General features: G+C 30.8%; 1 protein-coding gene across 1 annotated transcript in view; it reads left to right on the top strand.

Annotated features, from left to right (window-relative positions):
- Positions 1-20,644, top strand: part of LOC126889466 (FAS-associated factor 1) — a 185,847-nt gene that overhangs the window by 102,630 nt on the left and 62,573 nt on the right. Inside the window, exons 6-7 of the mRNA XM_050657784.1 lie at positions 1,761-1,945; positions 9,856-10,001. Of these exons, the coding sequence (XP_050513741.1) occupies positions 1,761-1,945; positions 9,856-10,001 (331 nt within the window). The remainder of the gene's footprint in view (positions 1-1,760; positions 1,946-9,855; positions 10,002-20,644) is intronic.

The following is a 20,644-nucleotide window of genomic DNA, read 5'->3' as shown; positions in this document are numbered from 1 at the left end:
GAGTATTTTGGATTTTTTGTTTTTTTTTTGTAAGGCAAAAATTGGTTAAAATATGGCTGTTCTAAATTTGCATACACAGTCCCACAGAACCAATGAAACTTGCAGACATAAACGACACATACACGAGTAAAACAACTTATGAAGTAAAAAGGATTAATTTCATTTTTGATGCTAATTAGGGGTGACTTTCCCGAGTTTTTTTGGCCAAAAAAAAGAGACCAACTTTGTTTTGAGCGTAACTTGCTTACTATTGATTCTACAAACTTTTTTAAAAAGCAGATAGGTATTCACATATTTTTTTAAACACTTTAAAAAAGTTGTAATGAGTGTTCTCCAAAAATTGCATAATTTTTTGGGTATTTCACTCCAAGTCAATCCAAGCGGTGCTTTAAAATTTGGAGCAAAAACCGTAATTCAATGTACTATAAGTTGCATTCGTACAGAAAAATAAATCTCCATTACATTTTAAAAATCATTTTTAATAATTAAATGTAATTTTCGTTTAAAATAATTTTCTTTCTTTCTTTAGTTGATGACTGTGAAATAATTTCTTAATTGTTATAAATAAAGTCACTACGATTTAAGAAAACAAAAGCAATTATCTCAGCTTCAATTGGCCGTAGAAAATTTTTATTTTGTTTTGAATTTTTATTTTGTCATTAACAACAATAATCTGCAAGTTAGAAACTCATAGAATGTACAGGGGCGGCTTCAGTTCTAAATGTTTATAAGGAAATTTGACCGCTTATTTTCAAGCCCGAAATAAGAGGTTGAAAAATGTTTTACGCATTTATTTACATCAAAATATGAAAATATAAGTCTTTAGAAAGAGAGTGGATCTTGGATTAACTCTCTACGATTTTTTTTTTTTCAAAAGGTTATAGCCTTCGACATTTGACCCCTTGGGATAAACAAGTTATAATATCTAGGCAACAAGTTTATTAATCGGGCTCTATAATTTTTTTTTATGTTTGGTATTGAAAAATCTTCATTTTAAAGCCTTAAAAAATAAATAAAAGTTATTTTTACAATAAATAATGCAATTGCAAAAAACGGCCGTTTTGGAACTTTCACAGGCTGTTTTGCAATAACGTATTAACAAAATTAAACTTGTTATAGCTCAAATTGTAAGTTTTTTAATTCACTACAATTTTCTATTTAAAAGTTTTTCTCTAAAATGAATATCCAAAGCTGCAAAATTAAAAATCTTTAAAAATTGCAAATTTAACAAATGAAAAACGTCATAAATAAAAAAGGTCCTGAAATTTTTGGTTACATTTTAGTATAAGTCAGCGTTTCCCAACCGGTGGGTCGCGACCCACTAGTGGGTCGCGGACGGATTTCAGATGGGTCGCGGCGTGGCTCTTAGCTGAGTAGCGTACAGTGACCGTGTTCTTTATATTCATGGGTGAGGGATGGGTCGCGAATATGAGAAAACATCAGAAGGTGGGTCGCCAGACATAAAAAGTTGGGAGCCACTGGTATAAGTTATTCCTGGCATCGTCCTTTACAACACCTGATAGGCTTCAAAAATTCCTGAATTATATCACGTTTTTATACCCACAGCCTGGGGTATGTATAGTTAGTTAGTATTTACTTGTACAATTATTGCAGAAACTGACGTGTCAGACATTAAGAAATGCGATATACAACAAGTAACAAGTACATGTTTTTTATAATCTTAAAATTCAAAACATTCTTTAGAAACGAGAATCAAACTCTATGTAAATCAAAAATATACGAATTTGTGTATGTTTTAGCTATCCTGAACATGATCTATCAGTGCGACGAAGCACACAGAGTGTTAGAGAGAAAAAAAGTATGCCCGTGGTTCAAATTGACAGTGACGATGACGAATTTGAAGATGCCTCCGAAAGTTTTACAGTTGATGATGAGTATTTTGTTGACAATGAAGGAGCAAATGCAAAAAGAACAGACCCATTAAGTATGTTTGTTTTAAAATATTTCTTTCTTTGTTAGCAACTATACATTTACGATATTTATGTTAACGGATAGAAGATTACGTTATTATTTTATTATATTTATTTTCTCTTTTATTAAGAAACTCCAAGAAATGAAGACACCGCAAATAAATCTTGCAACGTTGCACAGTTTAGTCCATTTCACTCATTGTTTTTTGTACGGTATGTCTCAGCAGTGACGTTATGAATTTTTAAACGAGAATGTTCACTTCCGATAATATATACTTCTGCTTCTTCTTTTTTGTGTAGACATGACTCCGTCTGTTTTTTCATCCAGTATGTATGTTATCGTTCCAACGTTTTCGTAGTCTTCCGACTGATCGTCTTCCTATTGGGGAGGGGAACATACTACTCTATGTGTTGTCATTCGGCTATGGTAGTTTCATTCTATCCTTCTGTTTATTATTAGGGCAGTCAATAAGGGTATTTGGCTCCGAATTCCATCCTACTACATCGATTGACTTGCTATTTTCACAGTAAGTAGGGAATAGCTCAAGAAACAAAGTCTACCCTATGCGGACGTGCGCTTTTATCTTGGGGATGGTTCCCACCCCTTCTCGGGGGTGAAAAATTTTTTGGTCGAAATAGCCACGAAAGTGGCTAGTGAACCTAATTCTAAACAAAAACTGTTCCATAATTTTTTTTGAAAACTCAATACTTTTTGAGTTATGCGTGGTTGACATTTGACGATTTTCATTGAAAAATGACACCTTTGCGGACGGTTTTTTGCGAATACCTTAAAAACTATGCATCTAGCAAAAGAAAACTGTATAAAATATTTTTGTAGCTTATAAAAAACAAAGAGAGTCGTTCCTTCATAAATTTTCTAGTTATAACACAAAAAGAGATATGGTAGGTGAGAAGAGTTTGTGAGAAGAGAGGTGTTTGTTTTTTGTGCATGCTCAAATCGGTGTATTCAACTTGAAATAACAGAGAAACGGTCGATTTTAGGTGTATAATGATACTAACACCTTTTGTAGTGCTTGAAAAGACCTTTAAAATGAGCAATATTAAATGTTGATTATAAATATTCAAACTAAGCGAGATCTGCTGCAAAAAAAATTGATGACTAATGTATTTTAAGAAGAACTGAGAAGTATATTTAACCCCTCATCCATCAGAATTTAAACTCATCGTTTTCCTTTTACAATACTTTTTTATAGTGTTATTTCTATGTTTGAAAAGTTGGACTAGTTTAAAATGAATGGTTTTAAAAAAAATAAGATCAATATAGAGCGCGTTTTTAAATTTTCTAAAAAATCTTTCTTTTTCTCCATGTAACTCGAAAATGATAAACATAGATAAACATTTTATTATTTTTTTAGATAAACATTTTATTTTTCATTACTGTATCTCTTATCATTTTCAAGTTACATGGAGAAAAAGGAAGATTTTTAATAGGGGACTGCAATTAGAACGAAAACATGCATTGTTTCGTAAAAATTCAAACAAGCTTATATTTTTCTAAAACTTTTTTTGTTAGTTTATATACATGTTCTAGTAAAAATTTCTACTCGCAGATTTGGCCCCTAATTGTTTATTAATTGTTTAAACAATAATAATTGTTTTATAAAAATAATTTTAAAAATATCGTTGAATTCATCATTTTACTTTGATTAAATATGCTTCTATTTTGTCTTTTATTATGCTGAACCCGAATATGGCATTAAAAATTGAAAATTCTTATACAAAAGCTCTTATATACAGTATGTCTGCGTAGCCAGGAACCACATGGAAAACTTTTTATTATCAATTTTACGAAAAAAAGTTATTTTTCATAAAATGCTCTGAATAGTTAAAAATCTAAAAGTCAACCATCAGATATCAAATTTTATCAATTTTATACGAGTTATGTCAAAAATATGAAAAAATGCTATTATGAAAAGTTGTTTCAAATTAAAAAACTATGTTTTAATATACAATTACATCATTCTAATCGAAAAAAAATCAATTTTTTCTCAAATTACGGATACTATAATAATCATCATTTATTACAATAATAATTGTGATAACTATTTTATTATCAATTTTACGAAAAAAAGTTATTCTTCATCAAATGCTCTAATTAACTGGTCAACAATCTAAGATACAACCATCATATATCAAACTTTTTCAATTTTATACGAGGTATGTAAAAAATATGAATTTTTTCTTAAGAGTTAAATGCCTTTATTATTCACAATATTTTAATTAGAAGGATGTAATTGAACACTGAAACATATTTTTTAATTCCAAACAACTGTTCTTAATAACAATTTTCGATATTGTGAAATATAAAGGTACTTTACTCTTAAGTTCAATTCATATTTTTTGACATACCTGATAATTGCTAATATCTGATAATTGCATCTTAAATTATATACCATGCAGAGTATTTTATAAAGAATAACTTTTTTTCGTAAAATTGATAATAAAAAAGTTATTAATAGGTTCCAAGTCACGCAGACATACTGTATAAGAGCTAAAAAAAAATGGTTGAACATTTATTATTGTTGAAGCTTATTATTAAATGTATTTTGGGTAAGTTTTACAGAAAAAAGTTTTGATCACTTTGTATAAACATTTTTTTAACTGGTAATTTTCGGTTTTTGTGTTACATTTTTATTACCTTTCTTAATTTTCTCAAAAAGAAATAGTTTATTTCATATCTAAAGTAAAATGATTTAGTTAATTTTAAAGATCACATCCTAAGCTTTAAAAAAGTAGCTATAAAACTGTAATAAATCTGTTCAAACTTAAGTAATGCCATCTTAAAGTGGGGGTTATTCCGTAAAATTACGAAGTTTTCAAAAATTATATTTTTTGAGACGTCGTATCATCTGAAATAAATTTTTGAGATTTTTTGAATGAAACGTCGTCTAGGAAGATGTTTGAAAGGTAAGTTTTGCAAAATTGAGAGTTTTATAAGAAAAATTGTATTAGTTAGATACACATTGTTAAATCATTTTTAAACAAAATTCATGTAAGTCTCACTTTCCGCCAACACCGTACTTATACCCATACATTTTATTTCTTTTTATTATAACCATAAAATAGCTTAATTATTCTTCTTTCGTGTCCAATTCGTAAAATTTCATTTGATCGATTAGTTAAAGAATTACCTTAAAATAGCTCAATCCTGCACTTCTCCGTACGCTAGTTTACAGTGCGCCAATGTTTGTAAGAAGGGTGACTTTAGTGTTATAAATAAAAAATTATAGAAGCTACAGATTCAGTTTTAGAAAAATCTTTATACAGGGTTTTTTTTGTAAAATTCTCTGAATTTTTCAATGGTCAAGTCAGTTTTTTTCTAAAATTTATATTTTCGGAGTTATTTAAAAAAACATCTAATGTCGCAGTTCATTTGTTTAATAAAAAATGAAACACCCACTTCTCGAGTAGAACTTTTTGATATATTGTTTATTAAACATTTCTTAATGAAATTACGAAAAGGTCTATCTTGTTTGATTTTTTCCAAAGTGAAAATTTATATGCATTCCCGTATAAGAAAATTATAATGCGCTCTAGAATTTGATCTTATTTTTTTTTCAAAAATTATTCATTTTAAACCCGTTCAACTTTTTGAACATAGAAATAATAAAAGACTAAGTTTTTCAACCTAATAAAAATATTTGTAAATTAAATATTTTTAAAAGATTTTTAATTGAAAAACTTTATTGGCCCATTTCCTGGTGACAACCTCCAAGGCTTCTACAATATGCAAGCCAAATGGATGCTGCAGTGAAGACTAAAGGGAAGGAATTCTACACTATGCAATTCACAACCCCCGTCTGCAGCGTGGTAAAGTTCCAACGGAAAATGGACCTAGGTACTCTATAGGAGTAATACTAATATAAAAATAAAAATGTATACCATTTTTATTCATTCAGTTGCGGTGCGAAACCAAAACTGTCTTAATTTTTACTCAGATCAGAGAGTGCAGCCAGCACTCTTATCGACGATTTCACCTCTTGTTAGAGGTTCATCAGAGACTGCATAGGCTGCATTTGAGAGAAATGCTGCTGAATGAATAAAAATGGTATACATTTTTATTTTTATAGAAATAATACTATGATAAAAGGTATTGTAGAAGGAAAACGATGCATTTAAATTCTGGTGGATGGGGGTTATTAACTATATTTAATATAGTTCTCATTTTTTCTTAAAATACATTTCATCATCATCAATTTTTTTGAAGCATATCTCGCGTAGTTTGAATGTAATCGACCTTTAATATAGCACATTTTAAAGGTCCTCTCAAGCACTATAAAAGGAATTGGTGTAGCATTATACACCTAAAATCGACCGATTCTCTCTTATTTCAAGTTGAATACACCAATTTGAGCATACACTAAAAAAACATACTCTTTTCACCTACCACATCTCTTTTTTTATTATAACTAGACGATTTATGAAGGAACGAGTCTCTGTTTTTTATAAGCTACAAAAATGTTATATGTATACAGTTTTTTTAGTTAGATGCATAGTTTTTAAGGGATTCTCAAAAAACCGTTCGAAAAGGTGTTATGTTTCAATGAAAATGGCCAATTTTCAACCACGAATAACTCAAAAAGTATTGAGTTTACAAAAAAATGTATAGAACAGTTTGTACTTAGAATAGCCAATTCCGTGGTTACTTTAACCAAAAAATTTTCTATCCCCGAGAAGGGGTGGGAACCACCCCCAAGATAAAAGCGCAGATCGACATAGGATAGACTTTTAATTAGGAGATAAGTAGAGGCTATTCCCAAAATTGCATTAAAATCCATGCAGTAGGATAGAATTCGTCGGTAATAATATCCTATTCTTGCTCCCATTGACTGGCGTATATTCAATTTATAATGTTCTCCACCTTGCATCTCCGTCGTATATCTGTAGTTCTAGCTCTATCCCATAGTGTCTTACCATCAATTTTTCGAAGGTTTTTCATTTCTGCTGTTTCTAGCATTCTTTTTGTCCTCTCTGTGTCAGGTCGTGTTTCTGCCGCATATGTCATGATTGACCTGTTGACTTTTTTGTAAATGACTTTCATATCTTTCCCGATATTTTTATTTCTCCATATTATTTCATTCAGGCAACCTTTGGCTCTATTTGCTCTATTCTCTTGACCTTCCACTTCTGTTTCGAGCATTCCGTAGCTAGATAGTGTGATGCCTAGATATTTAAACTCCATGACTTGTTGTATTATCTGACCCTCCAGCTCTAATTTACATCTGTTAAAAGCATACATTTTGTCGTTTGTGAGGAAATTAACACTTTCAATTTTCTGGCGGTTATATTAGTTCAGAGAAATAAGGATTTTCTCAGAACACTTAAAGATCCAGGTAGCTGACTACTTTTATAGTTATTGTAGACCTATAGGAAGAAAACCTACCTGTTTCCTGCCTAGAGTTCGCGTCCGTTTTTTAATTATTAACAATTTAGTGCAAAAAACGCGATTTTTTCGATTTTTTGCACCCCATTAAAAAGCTAAATAGTTGACATAAAATTACAAAATTTGTTTTTTAGAACATTTAAAAAGCTTCAAAATGCCGATTTTTTAATGTTAAAAAGTCAATTCATTGCTTCCCAAATTGCAAAATAAATGAAAATCGATTTTTGTTAATAACTTTTACTATATTTAACCTAGAATTTTAGGGTTTCACCCAAAGTTGGGTATTTTGGTACTTAAGAAACGCTCAAAATTTGAGACCGATCCATTAATTAGTTTAAAAGTTATTCTATTTGTTTATCCCAGAGACCTTTATTTTGCAATAACATAAGACAGAAAATAATAAACATACGGTAATTCTGAGTATGACATATGAAAGTAGAAGAGTGGTAGTATCAAAATTTATTAAGAAAAGATAAAAAAAATAATTAATATAGCCAAAAATCCTAATGCCAAATTTTTGAAATTTTGTTGTTTATAAACATTTAGAATAACTTTAAAAATATTATCTGTAGAAACAATCTTTTTGTATATTCAAAAAGCTAGTATTTTAACACTAATTTTCAAATAAAGAAATTTAGCCTGGGTTTATTTGGGACAAAGTTAGCATGTGTTTTTTTTTAATTCACACCTAATTTGTTTATAATAATTAAGGAATGTCATTAATGCCATTTTAAAGAATGGGATTTGTATTTTTTGTTAAAAAATTGCATAAACATTGTACCTTCGCAGCATCGTCTACGATTTTTCAAAAATGTAGTTCAAACGGTTACTAGAGGGAACTTACAAATCCACCGAGTTAAAATACCGAAAAAGCAATTTCAAGGTAATTTTCTGTATCTCCGGATCAACTCGATGGATTTTTATCTTTCCTTTTTTTAATTTGTATATAATTTCTACGTATATTACAAATATGCAATTTGTTTATAAATTTTTTAATTAAAAAACAGTCTTAATTTGATTAAACAATTCTTGAAAAAATATTTTTTTACAAAAATCCATTTTTTTTAATCATAGTATCATTAATGATCATAGAAAAAGTTAAGGTACACTTTAATAAATAAATTATTTTTATTAGATAATAATTTATTGAAGATAATTTAGTTATAAAAGTATACCTTAATTTTTTCTATGATTAATAATGATAGTAGGATTAAAAACATGGATTTTTGGGAAAAAAATTATTTTTTTTAAATTGTTTAAACAAATTAGATTGTTTATTAATTAATAAATGTCTAGACAAATTGAATACTTGTAATGGACAGAAAAACTATATACAAATTAAAAAAAGAAAGATCCAAATATATTCAGTAGATCCCGAGATATAGAAAATGATAGTAGTTTTAAGTTGCCTTTTTTAGTTTTTGAACTCGTGCATTTGTCGGCTCCCAGCTCCCTCTTCACTTACCACGACTAGTCAGTCACCAATTGAACTACATTTTTAAAAATTTGTGTAAAATACCAGCATTTTGAATATGTAAAATGATTCTTTCTACGGACAATATTTTTAAAGGTATTCAAAATGTTTATAAAGTACAAAATTTCAAAAATTTGGCATTAGGATTTTTGACTATATTAGACAATTTTTTTATCTTTTTTTAGTACATTTTGATAGTATCACTTTTCTACTTTCATTTGACATACGCAGAATTGTCTTATCGTCATTATTTTCTGTCTTATTTTATTGCAAAATAAAGGTTTCTGGGATTAACAAATAGAATAACTTTTAAACTAATTAAAGGATCGGTCTCAAATTTTGAGGATTTGTTAAGTACCCCAATACACAACTTTGAGTGAAACACTTAAGTTTTAAAGTAGTTGTAGTAAAAGTTATTATACAATATTATAGTAACAAATAACGATTTTCACTAATTTTGCAGTTTACGTAGCAACAAATTAACTTTTTAACTTTCAAAAATCGATATTTTGAAGGTTTTTCAATGTTCTAAAAAATTAAATTTTGTAATTTTATGTCAATTATTTAGCTTTTGAATGGGCTTTTGAAAAAATCGTGATTTTTGCACTAAATTGTTAATAATTAAAAAACGTACGCGAACTCTAGGCAGGAAACAGGTAGTTTTTCTTCCTATAGGTCTACAATAACTAAAAAAGTAGTCAGCTGCCTGGATCTTTAACTGTCCCGAACATGGTCTATTTCTAGCTTATTTTCCTGGAGTATATTAAATTGGTGCAACATACGTTGTAAATCATCTTCACTTTGAGATATTAGTATATTGCATCGTCTGCATAGCAGCTTATTTTAAGTTGTTTTTCTCCCATTTGGTATCCTTTTTTAGTTCTTACTTTTTTTATTATTTCATCTTTCATCCATGATCATTTTGAACCATAGAGGACTCAGTGAAATACCAACGTCTTATGTCATTGCCAGCTTCAATTACGTCAGTTAATTCTTCCAATGGTATATACTGAATAGATTAAAATCGAAATAAACTCTCTTTTTAGTTCCAGAGGATGTAGAAGATGAAATTGTAGGCTGTATAACATTTGCAGAACAGTTTACGACAAGATACGGTCCTGTCCATCCTGCCTTCTATCAGGGAACATTAGACGATGCTATCAAAGAAGCATGCTCAAAACCTGCCAAAGACGTAAGTTAAACAAAGATTTTAAATGTGTCAAACATAACAAAGGTTAATACAATTATTAAAATTAATAGTAAATAGTAAAAAAATTTATTAAATCCTTCATAAAAGGTATATTTATATTAAAAAAGACCCTTTCGGACTATATCACAGAACGTTTTCGGAATGACAATTTCATCGTCAGTGCCGCTTACGAGGTATATACACATAGTTGAGCCACTAAAAATATCTGGGTGAAAACCCTTTAAATGGTGTAAACTTATTATAAAGTTACATTGTATATTATATATTATATATAAAAGCTCATTCAAATTCCAGAAACGTCACTTCTAAGTGTTTAAATCGTAAAATTTATTGTAAAAATGGATAAAACACATTCAAAAGTCATGGTAATTCTCATAGAAAACGAAGTCCCGCCAGAGGAGTCCCACCACAAATTATTCGCAATCCTTTTTTAAAATTCTATGAGATTTTCGTAGGTCCAATAAACAAAATTTAACAGTAACTGAATCAGTGAGAAGGTGAGCCCAAATTTGAAGACAGATGAGCAAAAAAACTATTTTTGATTCCTTTTTGTAAATTTTAAAATTATTTAGTGTTGTTTTATAATCAAAATTTAACCCTCACTCACATGTTGTACATACAACTTCAGTGAGGAACTGAGTTTATTTTATATGTACAATTTATTTGCTACAAATAAACTCCATTATTATTATTATTGTTGTAGAAATGTTAGGGTATAGAAAGTCTAATGTTCACAATCTTATTGAAGGCTTTTATTAAAACAGTTTTCAGGCGACCGGTTTCGGCGTTTACAGTTTATACGCCATCATCAGGCCCTTTAAGAAACTGAATAAGCTAAAATAAATAAGCTGTTAAAATTACAGTTGCCCTAGGTTAAGTTTTAAGTTTAAGTCTAACAACAGGTAACAAGTTAATAGAAAGTTTCACAATGGTGTTCCAACAGACCAGTACTACTCTGATGTTAACTGTTTTAGTCAGTATATGATATATAAAGTATTAACAATGATATTATTGGTACTTACATATCAGTACAAGAAAATTACAGTGTACAATCTGATGTTTGATTGTAACATTGGGACCCAAGTGTCTTCCTTGATTTCAAACTCGCATGAGCAATCGAATAATGTGACTTTGTTGCCTAGGTGTTCAGCTTTTACTTTTAAAACAACATCAGAGTAGTACTGGTCTGTTGGAACACCATTGTGAAACTTTCGTTACCTGTTGTTAGACTTAAACCTAAAACTTAACCTGGGGCAACTGTAATTTTAACAGCTTATCTATTTTAGCTTATTCAGTTTCTTAAAGAGCCTTATGATGGCGTATAAACTGTAAACGCCGAAACCGGTCGCCTGAACTCTGTTTTAATAAAAACCTTCAATAAGATTGTAAGCATTAGACTTTCTGTACCCTAACATTTCTACTATGTGCTCATATCAGCAGCGTGTTCATCATTACATTGTTGTATTTACTCGGAATATTATGTGATATTTGAACTTTTACAACAAACACCTAAGACACGACACAAAAGCAAGAATCTTTAAAGCAGCAATTAGACCTATATTGACATACACGGCGGAGAGAAGACCTGACACATATAAAACGAGACGACTACTAGAAACAACAGAGATGAAAATACTCCGACGAATATCAGGGAAAAGTCTGTTAGATAGGGAGAGAAGCGAAAACATAAGAAGATCAAGAACAAAACATACATATTAACTTAAAAATTATTAGTAATACCAAAAGTCTCAAAGAGTAATAAAATGTACGTTTTGTTTTCTGAATATTTCGAATTTTTTGTTTGCTTGTTAGACAAAAATTGGTTATGCTATGGCTGTTCAAAATTGGCATAAACTCGTGATCAGTTACTCCTGCAGGCCATTTTAACTACAGCCTTTTCAAAAATAAGCACTTTGAACCGATGAAATTGGTTGAAATCGATGAAATCACGTTGAAATATTTGATTTGGGATTTGACGAAGAAGAACCTACTTTTCATTAGCTACAACACCATTTTTTTCACTTTTTTATACGCTATATACTTACTAAGAATGTTTTTTTCGATAAGATACTTAGTTTTTGAGTTATTGGCAAAAAACCGTCCAAAATCATGTTTTGTTTTTGTTAAAAATGAACATATTCACTCGAAAATAACTCGAAAAGTATTGACTTAGGGAAAAAACTATAGAACAAAAGTTTTTTTTTATTAATGGCTTTGACATAGCCAATTAGCCAGACAATTTGTTTTTTTTTGTATGGAATTACAATAACAATTTTAAGTTAATATCTAAGCCTACTTATTATCTAAATTTACAGGGTGTTATAATATATTAATGGATACATTTTTCAATTTTGTGTGATATTTTTACAATTTTTAATTTTATTATCTAAGCCCATTTAAAATTTAAATTTACAGGACGTTACATATTCGTAAAGACATTTTAACGTCTGCTTATTTTTTGGAAAAAGAATTTCGTTTAAATTGACAGGTAAAGGACAATTTAGATCAATTAACTTTTCATACATCACTTTAATATTTTGTCTGTACTGTCCACACTCCAATATGAGTATTAGCATAGATAAAGAAACTCTATAGAAGAACAAAAGTTGCTTAGAATTAGTCATTTTATGCAATTCCGGACTTATTTTGAATGTATATTTTTCACCCCCGAGAAGGGGTATTCCCGATGTAGGATTGTAAACTTTTTCTTATATAATAGACAATTTCAACCCTTCTTCTATAAGTTCCATCTTCTATCGAAGGTTGGAAATCATCATGGCAATGCGGACCGCCTTGTTGACTGCCCCTCTAAATAGCTCTGCACTACTGCATTCGAACCATTCCCGTAAGTTCTTAAGCCAGGATGTTCTTCGTCTTCCCACATTTTCTTTCCTCGGATTTTGCCTTGCATAATAAGTTGTAATAATGAGTATTTTTGCCCTCTCATCACATGTCCCAAATACTCAAGTTTTCGTATTTTGATAGTTTTTTTTTGACAATTTCAACTACCTATTCCCAAATGTTCATCCTTCCTTTATTTTTGTTTGGGGTCAGATTGTTCTTTGATCGGACTAGGTACTTCTTGAATTTTCAGTACCACCCAAGAACTTCAAATATTCCACGATACTTAACTTCATGACTAAAAAATAGAACTTTAACAATATTGAAAACAAAAACAAACAAGTAATAATTACATTTGAATGTTTGTTATTGACAGAATGACAGACGATTTGTGACGCAACGGAACAGTAAATTAGGCAACATTGTATTCCATCAGGCCTAACTTTAGGCCCGGAACTTTATGCGGCATTGCCTCCGTTAACAGCCGGTTAGTTAACGGGGGTTTAATCGGGACATCTTTAGGGTCTCTTGCGTTGTAATAAATGCAATTATAATTATTATTATAGTTATTTATAATTATAATAATACTTGTAATTGCATTTATTACAACGCAAGAGACCATAAAGAGGTCCCGAGTAAACCCGGTTAACTAACCGGCTGTTAACGGAGACATAAAGTACCGGGCCTTAGTCGCGTCTGTGATTTTTGCGTGAGTCACCGACAGAGACATCTTAACAATAGACCAGACTAGTTATAGGCCACTCAATGCGTCGGGGTGTAACGCCAATATCAAGTACGGTGGGTCTATCTAGATTTTTCTGCCGTGCGAGTGTGAGCGTATCTACCGAGAGGTAGCAGTAATGAAACAACACACAGAGGCGGCGGCCATCATATGCTAGAGAGAGAAATCTAAGCACCGGTAGAGAGAGATAGATAGACAACCGACCCGAACTGCTCCGCGTTACGCTATTTTTGAGACCTGGCCTAATTTATCTATGGTCACCGATCGTCGCTAATGATCAAATTTTTAGGTTATAAGGACTTAAAACAAAATTCAAAGTAGTTATGTGTGTGACATAACATACGAATAAAGCAAATACGCATACATTACATTACTTTTATAAGTGTAAAATATACTTCTATATACTACTTTATATATTATATAAAAGTGGTTATTGTGAAAATTTGCTGAACTATTTGTGGTTTCTCTGCAGTACCCTACTTAGATTTTGCTGTGAAAATGAAGTGGAACACGAGTAATATTTCATTGTTTTTACGTGAATAATTTTCTACATTGTGGAAGCTTAAAGATAAAAGCTACAATAATCAATCTTTGAGAGCTTTCGAATTTTAAACAACTTATATTTCAACTGAAAGAAAATCAGTTGTTCTATAATCAAGCCCATCAAAGAAGTCTACAGAACAGAATTACAAAAAATTGTAAAGAAATGGTTGTGGAACTAGTGAAGTTTATGCGCCAAAGTTGTCCTGGTTTAAGAATGTTGTTCTGAAGCTATTTCCTTGTGGCATTTTTATAATTAAGTTTTTTCTATGGGAAATAAGCCATAATTTTACTAAAAAATGAATTTATTAACGTTTCGAAGCCCAAATCGGGTTTCGTTGTCAAAATACAAAATACTATTATATATTAATCAATAGTATTCTGTATTTTGACAACGAAACCCGATTTGGGCTTCGAAACGTTAATAAATTCATTTTTTAGTAAAATTGTGGCTTATTTCCCATAGAAAATACTTAATTAGTTTAAGAATGTTACTTATTTGCGTGTGGTTGTGACAACAAGAAGCAATACATAAAATCTGGTAAGTGAATGTAATAAATTGTTAATTGAATACATTACACATGCCTAGTACGCTTTTAGAAACATTGCTTATGCTTTTTAAGTCAAAGTTTCTGCCATTATCACGGTAGAGTATTTTCTTCCTTGTAAATCATGTACGCTGGTTTGATCCCTTTAGCTTGCATTGTTGCTGTCTAGTCTGGCCATTGGATGTAAGGTGTTGGTATGTTATCTCGATTCATGGGGTGTTATATTTCCTGTGTTAACATCTTCTCTGCCCACAGCTTGTTGTGACATATAGTAGCTTGGGGAGGTCTTCCACAGCCAGTTTTGCAAACTTCAAGCAGGCCAAACAACTTCATCAATAGTATCGGGAACAGGGAGGTCTCTTGATGACAACGTGTTTACCATCAATCGCTCCACAAGATCTAGGGAAATTCCAGCACTAGAGGAATAACTTCAATTTCTTTTCAATACTCAACAGTTTTTGGTACCTGAAAATAAAGTATTGATTTAAGTATATAAGTATGTTTTAATGAATCTTCTTCTTAAGGTGCCTTCTCCATTACTGAAGGTTGGCTATAACTATTGCAAATTGCTCTCTATCTTGAGCGGTTCTTAGTATCGAAAGTGTGCCCAGGCATGTGCAGTTTCTTACATTCTTCAGCCAGGAGCATTTTTTCTTCCTGGACCTCTTCTTCCTTCCACTTTCCCTTCCATTATGAGTCGTAAAAAGTTGGTTTTAATGAATAAGACATAAAATATACATTATTATTAATTTTTGTTCTTTTTTTAGGACCTAAACCAAAGTCATGGCATTATTGGGTCTACTATGCCTAGCATTCTCAAATCCGCAGTAGAAATTGGTAAATTCTACAATGGGGAGATATCCCAAACAATCGAGAAGTTAGACGATATTGCAAAAAATGCTGATGTGGATAAGCCATATGATCTGTTTGGCAACTATGTAGCAAGTGAACTCCATCAGCTACCAAAAAGAGCAGCCATCTTGCTACAGCAGGATATTCAAAATTGTATAACTCGTGCCAAGTTGAACTTATTGAACGCTGCATCAAGTCCAACAGACTCCTTAATCAATCGCTTCTGCGACTGGTTCTTCAAACGACGAAGAGGACATCGTACAAACAGCGATGACTAATATTATGTTTTCACAGTTTATGTAAAAAGTTCCCATGAAATAATTTTCTTTGAAATAAACTATAATATAATAAATAAATTTCTTTGAAATAAACTATAATAAATTATTTACACTTACCTAATGGAATGGTTAAAAAACACACAAATCGCCGAAATTATGAGGGGTAAGAACCTCGATATTATTGTTTCTGGAACTCGAAATAGGTACTCCGGAAATTTATATGAAGAATCACCAGTCTCTAAATAGTGTAATGTTATTTCTAATTTTGTAGCTACTGGGATTGCCATCATCATGGTGTATTCTGTTTTGACATTTTGTCTACCATTCCCGCAGGTCATCAAACTTTTTAACTGTAATTCTCAATGTTCTGAAGATATTTCCTTGTGGCATTTTTATAATGAACTATTTTAAATGGGAAATAAGCCACAATTTTACCAAAAAAATGAATTTATTAACGTTTCGACGTCCAAGTCGGGTGTCGTTGTCAAAATACAAAATAATATTAAATAAACAAAAATGTTGTTGCTTAGTAAAAAATTCTTCTAATAATTTATTTAATCTGGCTCATTTATATCGGCAATTCAGGCATGTATTATAATACATTTTAAAGTAGAAGACTTTAAAATGATATTGCCAATATTGATGAGTTGCGTTCCTGGGACGACTTTACTAAAAGATAGTTAATTCGATTACATGAAATTAACCCCAACTCAAGAATATCCGCCACAAAAAATCATAGCATGTGATCTGTCTTTAAAAAGACAACCAAATGCAACGATGGCAGTAAAATTCTCGTGCTAGAGATTCCATAGTAAATCACGAGGGAAAACCAGGAAAAAACCTCGTGATACTATCCCGACATCGTAAGTATTTAGGCTTACATTTAGTTTACTCTCAAAACTAATACCAAATTCTGACTTTAATGTATATATATATGGTATTTTAAATTATAAATAATATTAATAATACATATATATTACATAAATAATACTAAAATATAAAATATCTATTAACTCGATATGTTAATGACTTACTAATCGTGGTATTTTCTTTCTGTTGACTTCCTCTTTTAGTATGGGTAACCACATCCTACTGCATTCTACCGAGGAATTTGCGACACAATTGTTTTCATTTAGCATAATTAGAGCCCTTCTTTGATTTTTCTCTTTTTATTATCTGTTTCTTTCAGGACTATACTTGAATCTCTCCACTGAACTCTATGACATGTTCATTATCCCATGCGTGTTGACATATTCGAGATCTATCAAATTCTCTATTTTTAATATAAGACTGATGTTCACTTATTCTAACGTCTAATGGTCTTGATGTTTCACCCAAATAAAATTGTTCGCATTCACAAGGTATTTTATAAATACAATTCTTTGTTCTTTCTTCTTCATTGTTAGGTTTAGTTTTAGATAGAATAGATCTCAATGTGTTTGTTGTTTTGAATGTTGTTGAAATGTTGATTTTTTTCTATTGTTTTAAGTTTCTCGTATAGTCCTTTTATATATGTTATTATATATGGATCCTATAACATCTACAAGAAATAATACGAGGAAAATATCAATACCATATATAAAAGGACTATCCGAGAAACTTAAAACAATAGGAAATAAATTCAACATTCAAAACAACAAACACATTGAGATCTATTCTATCTAAAACTAAACCTAACAATGAACAAGAAAGAACAAAGAATTGTATTTATAAAATACCTTGTGAATGCGAACAATTTTATTTAGGTGAAACATCAAGACCATTAAACGTTAGAATAAGTGAACATCAGTCTTATATTAAAAATAGAGAATTTGATAGATCTCAAATATGTCAACACGCATGGGATAATGAACATAGAGTTCAGTGGAGAGATTCAAGTATAGTCCTGAAAGAAACAGATAGTAAAAAGAGAAAAATCAAAGAAGCGGCTCTAATTATGCTAAATGAAACCAAGTGTGTCGCAAATTCCTCGGTAGAATACAGTAGGATGTGGTTACCTCGTCAATAGAAAGAAAATACCACGATTAGTAAGTCAGTAACATATCCAGTTAGTACATATTTTACATTTTAGTATTATGTGTATAATATATATGTAATATTATTATTTGTAATTTAAAATAGCATCATCCATTAAAGTCAGAATTTGGTATTAGTTTTGGGAGTAAACTAAATGTAAGCCTAAATACTTACGATGTCGGGATAGTATCACGAGGTTTTTTCCTGGTTTTCCCTCGTGATTTACTATGGAATCTCTAGCACGAGAATTTTACTGCCATCGTTGCATTTGGTTGTCTTTTTAAAGACAGATCACATGCTATGATTTTTTGTGGCGGATATTCTTGAGTTGGGGTTGATTTCATGTAATCGAATTAACTATCTTTTAGTAAAGTCGTCCCAGGAACGCAACTCATCAATATTGGCAATATAATTTTAAAGTCTTCTACTTTAAAATGTATAATACATGCCTGAATTGCCGATATAAATGAGTCAGATTAAATAAATTATTAGAAGAATTTTTTTACTTAGCAACAACATTTTTGTTTATTTTAGTAGTATTTTGTATTTTGACAACGACACCCGACTTGGGCGTCGAAACGTAAATAAATTCTTTTTTTTTTTGGTAAAATTGTGGCTTATTTCCCATTTAAAATTGTTCATTGTAATTCTCAAAATGTTTCTATAAGCCGCAGGATCTTCATTTTTTGGCTCTTTCAGTAAAGTATTTGATGAACGATCATCAGTACATCGTTCTGTCTACGGTTTCACTTCCACGTTTCTCTTGTGCACTTTTAGTTTCGCGATTTGTCGTCTAATTAATTCGTTTTTAATCACTTTAGCGCGCTCAAAAGTCTGCGATTAGCGTCTAAGTCGCTGGCAGTTCAACTTTTCCAGAGGATTTTTACAAGCATCTAACGGAGCGTGTGCATCGAGTACACTGAAATAGTTTATGATCTGCTTGTGAAAAAAACTGGCGAGTAGCTTGTAAATTCGTCTCGTGTACTTGAGCCTCTCACTGTTGTGGGTACGTTTTGGGCGCATTCTGCAAAACACACCACTCACCGTGTGGCAGCTTGCGTTCAAAACCGTATCTCGAACTTATTCCCATATTTCGGATGACTGTTAGCTGCTATGTACGATCAGTACACGTACGAAGTATGGACTCCAATTATTTGGAGACCCATATTCGTTACTTTCGTATTTTAGGATGTCGCGTCTGTATGTACTGGTCCCCGCATCGTGTGCCAATACATACAAACCCAGTGCGATCCAAAACGCTCCGACGTTTTCACAATGTGGGAAGCTGCAATCCTTAGGTCCCACAATTATTACATTGTCAAGAATCATTAAAGCGCTGTAAGGTCGGGTGCACACCGCTTATACGTTAATAACCCAAATATCCTATCACGTTGCATTATGTGACTACAAATATAGTGTACAATAGATCCTACAGATGACAGCTTACAGCATGTTAGAAAACAAGTGTGCGTTTAAAGCTACATTGTCAGACTGGCACAACTTTTAAAAATATATATGGTATTTGTAATTTCTATTAATAACATAACTAAAAAAATATAATTAATTATTAAAGGATTAATATTAATTCTGATTATAAAGAAGTAAGCGTACGCTAGTATACAATTTTGCTCGCCTTTTGCACGCATTTTTGGGAAAAGTTAGTTACCAGCAATTTTATTGCTGGAATCAAATCTTATGACTGTATATTTTAATAATATAGGTATGTAAAGTGCGCAGATAGAGTGCTACTTTTTTATAAACAAAATGGCGCCCGAAAATCGTGTTTTTTTCAATTTTTGCTCTATAACTCCAAAGATATTAACTTTACACCAAAAATACCCAAATAAAAATTCACCGCAATTAAATTCTGCATAGAGACGTGTGTTTCCCGATTTACTTTGACGAAAATTTTCCCCGAAAAATCCGGGTTTTTCCAACAAAATCTTTAATTTTCAACTAAAATTTTAGATAAGTAATTGTTTATCAATAATTAAATAAATTGGTAATATAAAAGCTCTTTTCGTATAGATTATAATTCCAGAATCGATGGAAATTGAATGAACAGTTTAGCAACAATTGAATTGTTAATTAAAAATTTACGGTTGCTATAATAACCACAATAATTATGATACATAAGAATAATTATGATTTTTGTATAAAAAGACACTGTACCTATGTAATGTACTTTACGTAATTGAAATTGAAATGTTTAAGCGGCCTCAGGAATATTTTAAAATTATAAACAATGTTTTGGCTTATAAACAAATAGAATATCTAGGGAAATATTAAATTAAATTAAATCATGAAAACTGTATTGGAAAAAAAGCGGCAGGACGCTTCTTATAAAAGAAAAAACTTTTAGTTGTGAGGAGTGGTTCCTGAGATACAACCGGTCAAAGTTGACCGGCATTTACGGCAAAAATATAAACAATAGGATCATAATTTTTGAACCATCACCTTTTTATTTTTGTCCTCTTTCTCCTCACCAATTTTCATATTTTTAAAATAGTCATAACATATATTATTATAATAAAAACTATCGATATTACGAGTGAAAATTGCCAAAAATAGCAAAATTCCAATCAAAAATTAGGTTGGAGAAAATGTAATCTCGAAGTTCAAAATCGGTATACGTTAAAAAAATGCATTTTCTCGGCTTCTCATGGAGCAATTTTCTTCATTTTTTTTTTTCCAAGTAACTCAAGTAGAGCCATCTAACTAACGCAATATTAAATGTCAGATTTGCTTTTGCTTTGTTATAATAAATTAATTTATTATAAACAATTTTTAAATTTGTTTAAATAAAGA

The sequence above is a fragment of the Diabrotica virgifera genome, chromosome 8 (assembly GCF_917563875.1).
Source record: "Diabrotica virgifera virgifera chromosome 8, PGI_DIABVI_V3a".
Classification (NCBI taxonomy): domain Eukaryota; kingdom Metazoa; phylum Arthropoda; class Insecta; order Coleoptera; family Chrysomelidae; genus Diabrotica; species Diabrotica virgifera.
This window is presented reverse-complemented; position numbering and strand designations above follow the sequence as displayed.